The sequence below is a fragment of the Prionailurus bengalensis genome, chromosome A1 (assembly GCF_016509475.1).
Source record: "Prionailurus bengalensis isolate Pbe53 chromosome A1, Fcat_Pben_1.1_paternal_pri, whole genome shotgun sequence".
Lineage (NCBI taxonomy): Eukaryota > Metazoa > Chordata > Mammalia > Carnivora > Felidae > Prionailurus > Prionailurus bengalensis.
In genome coordinates, this window is record NC_057343.1 from 53660518 (window position 1) to 53672993 (window position 12476).

The window sequence follows — 12476 nt, forward strand, 5'->3', positions numbered from 1 at the left end:
ATGTATATTTATGTGTTACGTTATATGTATATGTATAAATATATGTTATGTATAATAAAAAGTAACTTAGGGAAACTCTTCTTTTTGTTTTTAGAGAGAGAGAAAAAGAAAGTGTGAGCTGGGAAGAGGGATGGGGTGGGGGGAGGGGGAGAGAGACAGAGAGGCAGAGACAGAGACAGAGAGAGAGAGAGAAAGAGAACCTTAAGCAGGCTCCATGCTCAGCACAAAGCCAGACATGGGGCTGGATCCCAAGACCCTGGATATGACCTGAGCTGAAATGAAGAGTTGGGTGCTCAACCGACTGAACCACCCAGGTGCCCCCACCCCCACCCCACTGCACCTTTTTTTAAATAGGCTTTATAACCAGTACAGAGCACAGCACAGGGCTTGAAATCACAACCCTGAGATCAGCACCTGAGCTGAGATCAAGACCTGAGCTGAGATCAGGCGTTGGACACTTAACCGACTGAGCCACCCAGGCACCTCATGAAAATTCTTTTTAATTCCTTTTTTTGGTGGGGGGTGGGGGTGTCTGGGTGGCTCAGTTGGTTAAGCAGCAGACTTCAGCTCAGGTCATGATCTCAATGTTTGTGAGTTCATGCCCTGCATCAGGCTGTGTGCTGACTGCTCAGAGCCTGGAGCCTGCTTCAGATTCTGTGTCTCCCTTGCTCTCTCTGCCTTTCCCCAGCTTTTGCTCTCTGTCTCTCTGTCTCTCTGTCTCTCTGTCTCTCTCTCTCTCTCTGTCTCTCTCTCAAAAACATTTTTTTTTAATGCTTATTTATTCATTTGGGGGGGGGGTGGGGAGGAATGGGCAGAGAGATAGAAAGAATCCCAGTCTCTGCACTGGCGTGCAGAGCCCAATGCAGGGCTCGAACTCAGAACTGTGAAATCATCACCTGAGCCGAAATCAATAGTTGGACACTTAACCGACTGAGCAACCCAGGAGCCCCCTCATGAAAACTCTTAAGTAGAGTTATAGCCCATTATAGAACCAGTACAAGGTTGAGAATCATGAGACTCTATCTGTAATAATAAACGAAAGTGGGGCGGGGCGCCTGAGTGGGTCAGTCAGTTAGGCATCTGACTCTTGGTTTGGGCTCAGGACATGACCTCATCGTTTTGTGGGTTCGAGCCCTGCATCAGCCTCAGAGCTGACAGTGTGGAGCCTGCTTGGAATTCTCTGTCTCCCTCTCTCTTCTGCCCCTCCTCCACTCTCACTGTCTCTGTCTCTCTCAAAATAAATAAATAAACTTAAAAAAAAAAAGTGGGAAGGAGATCATTAGTGAGATGCTATTTAAGTGGTCAGACCTAGTTCTATTTACATTTCGTATAAACCAGGAAAATATTCATGGAGAAATACTAGAGACTTTCTAAACCTCATTTACAAAGTATGGCATTTTTTGTTATCTCTTGAAATATTTTTTTTTTGATGTTAAAAATTCTTAAGAAACAAGACAACATTCTATGAATGGATATACTATGCATCTATTGCATGGCAATCAAATGGAGGCTTCAATCAATTACAGTCAACAAGTCAATAATGAGGGCCTACTTTATGCAAGGACCCATATTAGGTACTGAAAGCAAACACATACATCCTATCCTCTGTAGCCAGTGCTTGTAGGCAGGGGAAGTGAGCATACATAAAAAGCTGTAAAAAAGACAGGCGAGCAGGCCAAGTGGCTAAAGCCTTTGAAAGGAATGTTGAAAAGACGAGGCAGATAGACAGTGTGGCACTCTGACAGACATGCACGCACTCACTCGCTGAAACCAAAGGTCAGACTTAAAAAAAAAAAAATCCAAATAGACCAGATGCTGATGGATGGTTTTGCACTAATTTATTCCTCCTGTCACTATTTTAGGATATGATTTTTCACCTTCTACTCCTGGCATTTTAAACGCGTGCGTAAGAGAAGGCAGAAAGTGAAGCAAATTACCTATATCTGTCACTTGCCTGAAGCCTACTTCCTAACTCTGAGAAGAGTGAAAAGGGATATATGTGTATATATGAAGGACCCATTATCTCCGAAAAAATGAGTTACTGCAAGTCCCAAATTAACGCAGGTAATTAAATAGAAAAAAAGCAAATGACCAGATCAACAAAACGATCTCCACATGATTAATAACGATATCAAAAAGGAGTTCGACTTTATTAATCATCAGAGAAGTCAAAATTGAAATCACAATGAGATACAACTATCTTCCCATCATGATGGTCTAAATAAAAAAGACACCATACCAAATGTTTGTGAGGCTGTGGCTCAGCTGGAATTCTCATACATCGATGAGAGGAGGGGATATTGGTATAATCATTTTGGAAAACCGGCAGTACCTACTCAAACTGAACATATACGTACTCTAAAATCTATCATATCCACTTGTGGGAGTATACTCAGCAGAAATAAGTACATGTATTTACTGAAATATGTACAAGAATATTGTTAGCAGTGTTGGCCCTAGTAGCCTTGTGATGGGTTCAATTGTGCCTCTCCCTACCCCCAACTTACATGTTGAAGTCTTAACTCCCAGTGTCTCAACTGGAGCCTTATTTGGAAATAGGGTCATTGCAGATGTTCTTAAGGTGAGGTCATAGTAGGGTGTGGCCCTAACCTGACTAATGACCTTTTAGAAGGGGAGACTTTGGATACAGACACACACACAAAGAGAATGCCTTTGTAAAGATGAAGACAGAGATTGGGGTGATGCTTCTACAAGGCAAGGAGCACCAAAGTTTGCCAGAAATCCTCCAGAAGCTAGGGGAAAGGCATGGAATAGATTCTTCCTTACATCTCTCCAAACAAGTCAATCCCGATGACACTTGATCTCAGACGTCCATCCTCTAGAACATGAGATAATACATTTCTGTTGCTTAAGCCACTCAGTTTGTGATACTTAGTTATGGCAGTTCTAGGAAACTAATATGAGCCCCAAATTAGATGCAACCCAAATTTCAATCAGCTGTATTTATTCAGCAAAACAGGTAATTAAGATATGATATATTCTTGCAGTGAAATACTGCACAGCAACAAAATGAACTAGCTACACCTATACTCAACTGTGTAAATAAATCTTACAAATATAAAGTTAAGCAGAAAAATCAGACTCAGAAGAGTACATATACTATGATTCCATGTATATAAAAGTCAAAACTATAAATTAGTCCAAACTACTATATGGTGTTAAAAGTCAGGATTATGGTTACTGTTTGTCTGGGAGAAGACACAGGAATTAGGCCAAGGGTTTTTCTGAGGTTCTGGAACTATTCCATTTCTTAATATGGGTTCTGGTTGCATGGATTTTTTAGTTTATGTAAAATCTGTGAGCTGTATGTACACTTACGAAATGCATACAAGTATGTATATTTCTTTTTTTTGTAATGTTTATTTATTTTTGAGAGAGAGAGAGACCGAGCATGAGCAAGGGAGGGGCAGAGAGAGAGAGATGGAGACACAGAATCCGAAGCAGGCTCCAGGCTCTGAGCTGTTAGCACAGAACTTGACATGGGGTTCGAACCCATAAACTGCAAAATCATGACCTGAGACGAAGTTGGACACTTAACTGACTGAACTACCCAAGCACCCCAAGTATATACATTTCAATAAAAAGTTGTTAAAGTAAACAAACAAACAAACAAAAACAACAAAAACAAACAGAAAATTCCTTTTACCTCAGTTGTTGGTGACCTTTGGTAAATTTCTTGAGACTCTAGGTCTCGGTTTTCTGATATATAAAGTGGTAGTAACAATAACACTTATTGCATAGTTTGTTGTAAAAGATATGATGCACTTAGCAAACTGACTGGCAGCATTTAATGAATGTTAGCTATTATTACCACAATTATAATGATTGACAAACATACTTCTGGATAAACAAATGACATATTTTCTATGGTTACACATATTGGAGTCTTTTATTTATTTTAGGATGACTCCTGCAGAGCATACGCCCAGACACTTAGCTTAGAAAAAATAAGATGTGGCCAAGTTGGGAGGCCTAACCAGCTTCTGGGTTCTTTCAGCAAGTCTCCATCTTCTCCAAACTATAATATTTATTCCACATTTTAAGTATAAAAGGTATTAAACATCACTTTTTTTTTCTCTTGCAGTCACTAGAAAATGAAAGAAAGGAAAAGAACCTCCAGGATTAATACTACTTTTTATTTGTATGGCTACATTTCATTTGAGCTTTACAACAGCCTGTGAGACAGAGAGAGAAGGCATTAGTATTCTGATATTTAAGAGGAGCAAACCAGCTCAGCAGGTTAAGTGACTTGCCTAGGAGCCACACTGTTAAGATATTCAGAGTTGGGACCAAAGCTATTAGAAAATTAGGCGGATAATTCAGGAAGTAAAAGAAGGAGGGTGGGGCGCCTGGGTGGCTCAGTTGGTTAAGCACCTGATTCCGGCTCAGGTCATGATCTCACGGTTTGTGGGTTCAAGCCCGCCTCAGGCTCTGTGCTGACAGCTCAGAGCCTGGAGCCTGCTTCAGATTCTGTGTCTCCCTCTGTCTCCACCCCTTCCCTGATCACACTCTGTATCTCTCTCTCAAAAAATAAACATTGAAAATTTTTTTTAAAAAAGGAGGGTAATTTAAGATGAATAGTAAGAGAACCTTTGCTTGAGCAATGATGGCAAATGGAACTTTCTGTGATGATGCAAGTGTTCTTTATCTGCCTTGTCCAACACAGTAGCTGTTAAACATTTATGGTTAGTATCACTGAAGAACCACGTTTTTAATATTCGTTTAAATGTAAATGATCACCTGTAGCTATCATATGTATGTGCAATGTATATCATTTCCAGGAATCATGGCAAAGTCCCATGGTCAAGGGGTTGGGGCGGCACTGAGAGCTGGCATCCTGTTCACTGTATGTGTTTACACATCTTATATCCCAACCTTATCTGAATGGGCATGCTTGTATGGGATTGGGATTGTTTAGTTTTTAAGCTTGCATGCAAGCTGTAACTTTAGTTGTAACTAATGTTAGGTATCTATTGTATTTTCAAAGATTATCTTTTTGGAGGACTCATTTATTGTATGTTAAAAAGTAGACTTTCATGGGGAACCTGGTGCTAAACCATTTGTAGACGACCTGCTTCTGCTTCTGCATCGGGGTTTCATACTTAGCAGAGCAGATCTCTCACTGTGATCTATTCAAAGTCAGGCCTCAACGAAAGGGTTTGAAAAAAAAAATATATGAAGAGGGGCACGTGGCTGGCTCAGTTGGAAGAGCATGTGATTCTTGATCTTGGGGTCATGAGTTCAAGCCCCACGTTGGGTGTATAGATTATACTAAAAAAAATATATATATAAACTTTAAATAAAAGAAAAAAGAGCGGCCCCTGGGGGGCTCAGTCAGTTAAGTGTCAACTCTTGATTTTGGCTTAGGTCATGATCTCATGGTTTGTGAGTTCAAACCCCATTATGGGCTCTGCAGGGACAGTGCAGAGCCTGTTTGGGATACTTTCTTTCTCTCTGCCCCTTCCCCTACCCCTCAAAATAAATAAATAAGTAAACAAATAAATAAATAAACAAATACATGAATAAATAAATAAAAAGGACAAGAGATAAAACAATATTTAATATGTTTATAAAATTTTTAAAAAACACACAGAAAAAGGACAAAAAAAGTAGATGTTTTACTTGTTCTGAAGCAGCAACCCCTGAAAGAATTAGCAACAATCTTAAAATTTATCCTGTTTGGTGGCAATACATTTCACTATAATATTTCTTCCAAAAGAAATGTTGACATGTTGAGTTCATGATGCGTTGGAGTTCTAGATTTATTTTTACTAGTAATGTTTTGGAGGGCCGTTTCTTGTTGGATGTGGTAGGAACAGTCAATGGGGTATTTTTTAATGTTTTATAAGTTACCACATTTGAACTAAGCTGGAAGTGGAGTGGTAGTTTCACAGATAATCACTTCAAGGCACATTTACCTCTCTCAGCCTTAGTTTCGGTATCTCCAAAATGAAGGTTTTGGAATAGATGACAAGGAAGATCCCCTGAAATGCTAAAATTTTATTAATCCATGAAAACACACATTTCTCTCTTTTTCAGACATTTGGGCTCTAAGGAAATTTCAGTGACCTGTGAGCCAAATCATCTGTTGTGTTCAAACTGAAGGAATTAAATTTGATTTTCTATTCTATGTGCTATATTTGTAAGTACACATGTGTTTTTCGTAACATTTATGCTTTTTTTTTTAATTTTTAAATGTTTTATTTATTTTTAAGACAGAGAGAGACAGAGCATGAGTGGGGATGGGGCAGAGAGAGGAAGACACAGAATCTGAAGCAGGCTCCAGGCTCTGAGCTGTCAGCACAGAGCCCAACGCAGGGCTTGAACTCACAAACTGTGAGATCATGACCTGAACTGAAGTCGGACGCTCAACAGACTGAGCCACCCAGGCGGCCCTATGCTTTTGTTTTTAAAAGTCAGTATCTGGATGCTATCATCTGAATGTTTGTATCTCTCCCCTCCCCCCTCCCCAAATTCAAATACTGAAAATCTAATGCTGAAGTTGATGGTATTAGGAAGTGGATCTTTAGGAGGTGATTAGGTCCAGAGGCATTGGATTAATGTCCTTTTAGTCCCTAGATAGATCCCTCAGGACCCCTTCTGCCATGTGAGGATACAATGAGAAGCTGGCAGGATGAAACCTGCATGGGGTCCCTCACTAGAACCCAACCATGCTGGTATCCTGATTTTGGCCTCCCAGCCTTGAGAGCTGTGAGAAATAAATTTCTGTTTATAAGCCACCCAGTCTATGGTATTTTGTTACAGCAGTCTAAACACACTAAGACACTGGATAAAGAAGATTTGAGCTTGATGTCTTTATTGGGGAAATCATGCCAGATTTCTCAGTGATCATTCTTCGTAAGGAGAATTGATAGACATTTCATGGGAGCTTCACATATTTTTGACAGGTGAAGTGGAATAGTATAAATATTTTATTTTTTCTATGATATCTAGCATATATAAAACAACTCTTTTTTTTCATTATCTTGACTTACTTAGGCTCTGTAAGGCCATTAAGTTTGTTTGTTTGTTTTTCCCTATTTGAATCTTAAGACCAGGAATGGGTATGAATTTCTTCTTAATTATGGAAAGGCAGCATCTTGTAAGTCACTCTGTCTAAATACTGTCATCATTTTGTCCCTTCAGATATTGAATGCCCTTTATCCTCACTACTGAAATGAGGCACCTTTATCATACGGCAACCTTATTGGTAATGTTGTACAATGTTGTTAATAGCGAAGTGGCATTCTGACTTCAGATGATTTAACAAATGAGGCCTGGTTCCTGTTACAGAAGGAGAGCAAACAATGTCTTAGATGTTACGAAAATCTTGATATGTAAGAGACATTTGTCTCTCCTAGTATTTTATACACACACACACACACACACACACACACACACACACCCCTACATGCACACATAGTATTTGTCTTCTTCCATGATCATCTTGGCGGTAGTTAGTCAAGAGAAACCTGTCATAATAGGCAATGTACTCAGTGCCAGTTCTGCTCTTCTATGATGAAAGTGATTATCAGGCTTGCAGAGAAAACAGGAGACAAATAACACATAAAATCCTGCCTTAAAATGGTCAAAGAACAGCCTTCTGTACTCAAGGTAAAGCAAAGAACATTTTAATAATTTATGAATTAGCCCAATTTTAAATACGTAATCCCTAAGGCAAAATGGCTGTTGATTTGATTTGCTCATGACTAAACAAAAATGAAAATGATAAATAAAAGTAGTGTTAGGACAGCTTGTCAAAATTCAAATATTTTCTAATTGTTGCCTGGTGATGCCTCCATATATATAACAGTATGTATTTAAAATAAAGCTGATAGGAAATACTTATTATGGAAATTTATTTTAATCTCTAAGCTAACTCTCTGTACTTCGTTCTCTCTTCTGTTTCTCTCTCTCTCTATTTTATAGAGACAGTTTCAGCTTGTAGTATTTAATAAACATGGGATAGTCAGTTTTCTGTGTCAGCTTGGTTAGGTTATAGCTCCAATTAAAACTCAAACACTAATCTAGGCGTTGCTGTGAAGGTACTTCTAGATACTATGATCAAAGTCCAAGATCAGTTGACTTTAAGGAGATTATCTTCTATAATCTGTGTGGGCTTGATTTAATTTGTTGAAAGGTCAAGAGCAGAACTGAGGCTTCCCTGAGGAAGAAGAAATTCTGCCTGTAGATAGCAACTTCTAGAATCTTCTAGAGTTCCAGTGGCCTATACTGTGGATTTTGGATGTTTAGCCAGCCCTCACAACAGTTTAAGCCAATTCCTCACAATAAATCTCTTCATATATATCTTCTATTGGTTCTTTTTCTTAGGTTGAGTCCTGACTTATAAAAAACATGAGCTGCATTTTAGATTCTTCCTATATTCTTACTATATTGATATTCAACATAGTGTATGAGAATAAAGAGAGAGACAGGAAGTAGATACCTGATTGTCAAATTGCTCACTCAGATTTCCTCTCTTAAATTATAGACCTGAACAGATGACAGGAATCTCAGAACCAGTTAAATAAGGAACACTATGTGAAGCTAAATTGAGATACAAGCCTCCAAACTGCTAAAAGATCCACGTACATGGTAATAGAGGTAAAACTTTGGAGTAATAATTATACTCATTTTCATTTACCAAAATGACACAATAGTTTCTTGTATTTTCTAAAATCTACTTCAGAATTTAGTGAGCAGAAAATAATGGCTACTGAATTTTTTAGGTAGAGTTAGAAATCTTCAGACAGAGAATGCAATTTTACCTCTTTTTAATCATTCTCTAGATATACAAAATCATACATATTCCAAATGCAATTAACCATTAGGATCTATGGTCACACTAGCCATCAGCAGCTACTTGGCGAGTAGTTTTATGTTGTATGTTCTATGTTGTAGTGGAAGTGATAAAAAACTAGAAGTCAAGAAGTAAGGAAAATTTGGAGCATTTGCCTACCTATGATTTAGGCCTGTGTAGAAAGCCATGTGCTGGCAAGGGCACGTCTGTCCACTGCTCTTTAACGGGTGAGAATAACAACAAAGAATCCTGGCACATGTACATGCAGTTTAGCATATCTGGTTTGAACTAGGAGGAGGGTATGGAGGATGATAAGAAATCAGTTTATCTCTAAAGGGAATGGCTCTGCTTCTGGGAAGGTACAAGGGATTCCCAGTGGGAAGTATATCCCAGGGAAAGGGGTCTCTATGACTAGATAGCATCACTCTACAGAACTTCAAAGTCGTTCTTGGTGGGAAGAATGTAGATACATTATGCCCACATGAGAAAATGGTAAAAATGGAGGGTAACGGGGGCGGGGGGGGGATTATTCTGGGGATGACGCATCAATTGATGTGAAAAGACAGTTGTCACTTCATACAATTTTGATATTGACCATGTTTTATCACTTTATGTCTTGGCACGTGTTTAGTTTGGGTTCTCTAGGAAGCAGATGCTGATATGAAGTTATGAGTACAAGAGATTTATTGGGGAGTTAACATCTGTGAAAAAGAAAAGGATTGGGCAGGAGAGTCATCACAACATACTACAAAGCTAACAAAGTCTCTGCCAGGTTAGCAGGGAGTTTGGAAGCAAAGATTGCCTCTTAAAAGGGTGTCAGGCAAAAGTGGCTCCACCTGTACCACCACCAGTTGATGGCCAGATGCCACCCTGAAAATAAACACAACCACAGGTTGAAATAAACAACCTGTGGTTGAAATAAACCACACAACCACACAACCACAGGTTGAACTAAAACAACCACAGGTTGAAAACTGAAGGAAAACCGGGCAAAACAACTGGAGGTTGTTAGTTAATCACACTCCTTATAACTAGTCACAGAGTATTTTCTTGATAGGGAATCCAGGCAGTTTATCTCCATGTCTGCCCCAGTATTCTGAAGTTTCTGAACCTCTTGGTGCCTTAGTTTCCTGACTTGTTAAACAAGGATTATAGTTGTGCCTACCTCATGGAGTTGCTGTGAGGTTAAAATGACATAACACATGCAACGCCTGGCTGGGGAAAGGCTAAATATCCATTAGCTGTTATTCTACTTCTTTCCTCTTTTTCTCTTCCTTTTCTTCACTGAAAAAAACACTTTCTGTTGAATTTTGTTGTCTGCTGTCTAGATTAGCAAAATGTTCACAAAGCTTGGGAGGAGGGTAAAATTGAAAGAATCTGTTACTTTAACAGGATTCAGGATGTCTGCTTTTGGTCTTTGCTTTTCACCATTATGTTCTCAGTAGTGTTCTGGGTATGCTAGGTGCAAAAAATGGCCACTGCGCTGAGCATTAGTCTATTTGCAAAACAAAAAATGGGCATATAAATGATTAATGAAAACACAAGCACATATAAAATTAAGTTCTAAAGGAACAGTACAGACCATAAGTGATGTAGGAATCTAATTTCATTTTTCTGTTTCAACACTGTGTGTTGTTTTATTTAAAGGTGGTATCATTTGGGGTGAAACTGTGAAGGTGACCTCTTGTACAATAATACAATAAAATGTCCTATGTTTATTGTCTTCGAATCCAAAATACATGAATTTATATTTAAAAAAAAACAAGTTTAAAGACATTTCAGTATGTTATTGCCTCCTTTTATTGTTAGTCTATTCATACTCTCTACCATTAGATGTGTTGAGATGGTAAAAATAGGAAGAACTGGTCAATGCTTTGAATAAAACTATCAAGAAAGCTTAAATGTTTTTAGCTGATTATTTCTCAGTGAGTTTGTCTTTATTGTATTTTTGCTATTTTAACTAGCCTATCAGACTCACTCAGTGGCTTTTTTTTATCCCAGGACTCTACTTTGGAAATTCAGAAAGGAAGTAAAAAGTAAAGGAGATCGCTGGGCCAGATTATGTGAGATCATAGTTTTTGGGGTATAGAAAGGTTAAAAGATACTTTACTTTGTCCCATCATACTCTTCTACTCCGTAGAAAAACATGCTTTGTGGCCTTTGGGAGATACTCTCACATAGTAGGTCACGTGTGCCTAATCGGACACTAAGACTGTCTTACAATGTTGCACACCAAGTGATTTCTTACTGTTATTTCCTTTGGCATTACTGAAGTGAGTACGATGACAAAATAGTCCTATCGTACTGCCTTATTTTCTTGTATCCTTCCAGTAACCTAGGGTTCTAGAGGCCTCCTTCCTTGGCGAGACGTGAGTATGGTTGAAAAGTCCCTGTTAGATTCTCAAATCTCATACTACCAAGAAGGGGACAAAACAGTATTTAAAAAGATATCCTTTACCTCACTAATGATTTTGAACGAGCGTTTTAGGGACGTCTTAGAGACGGATCTCCCCGCATTGTCCTAGCCTGGGTGAGTTATACGAGGAAGTGTTGGGTAAACGGATGACCCATCCTGAGGTGTTCTAGGAATGCGTTCCCTTCCTCCTCGACTCCGGTGTCTGTGTGGTGTGATTGTGTATCCGCCTGTGCCGGCGCCGAAACCCGTCCAATAGAAAAGACCTATCAAGGACGGTGATTTTTTTTTTTCCGTCCCTTTTGCCACCGCCCACTCCCGACAAGCAGACAACCTAGACAGTTCCCCGGACTTGTCTTACTTTTCCATTTCCTTCCACCCAGCCAAACCCGCCCCCCCCGCTCGCGACGCGAACCGACGCCGGAAGACCCCACGAGCATGCGCGACCACTGCGAGCATGCTCAGTAGCTCGCGCGGCGTTCTGGAGCTTCGCCGCGCGGTGGCCGACGCGGAGGTTTCCGCGACTGCTGCGGGAGCGACAGGAAGTGAAGCGGCCCGGCCGGGCGACCGCGGCGGCAGAAACAGCAGCGGAAGGGGCGCTGCGGCCAGGACGTCGTCGACGGGGGTGGACGAGGGGTCCGAGAGCCGAGAGGACTCGCCCGCTCGGAAGCCGGATCCCGAGCCGGGCAGGATGGATCATCACCAGCCAGGGACTGGTCGTTACCAGGTGGTGAGTTCCTGCGTCCCCGCCCCGGCCTTCTGCGCTGCCCAGGACCCCAGAGCTGCCTCCCGCCGTGGACCCGGGAGTCCCCTTCCTCCGGCTAAAAACTGCCTAATTCTTCTTTTTTTTCTTCACACCTTTCCTTGTGGAGCTTGTCTCTGACTCCTTCGAGACCCTTTCCTCTCAACCCAAGGCTCCTCCTGCCTCCCCATCCCTCACCCGCACCCTATATTTGGCTGTAAGATACCCTTCTCCCTCCCCCTTCCTAAAACTTCTATTTGTTTTACTTCTCACCTTCTTGGTCATTTCCTTATTTCCTGACCCAGTCACTTCTGAGATATTTCCAGTGGATTGTCTGCTGGAAATGGTGCTGAGTTCACGTACCTGCTGGGAAGAGGATCGCCGTCAAAAATGGAGCGGGTAGGGGGGAAGGAGATGTAAGCACGATGTAGGGTGGGATGTGGATTCGGTGAAAAATGTGGGTTGAAAAATTGTGTAACTACGGAGAATAGTGGTGCTGA

At 40.5% G+C, this 12476-nt stretch overlaps 1 protein-coding gene across 1 annotated transcript in view; it reads left to right on the forward strand.

Annotated features, from left to right (window-relative positions):
• The first annotated feature begins 11536 nt into the window (after positions 1 to 11536).
• The window catches only part of NDFIP2 (Nedd4 family interacting protein 2), a 63603-nt gene continuing 62663 nt past the window's right edge, over positions 11537 to 12476 (forward strand). The window contains exon 1 of the mRNA XM_043581396.1: positions 11537 to 11964. Within this exon, the coding sequence (XP_043437331.1) occupies positions 11692 to 11964 (273 nt within the window). The 5' untranslated portion in view covers positions 11537 to 11691. The remainder of the gene's footprint in view (positions 11965 to 12476) is intronic.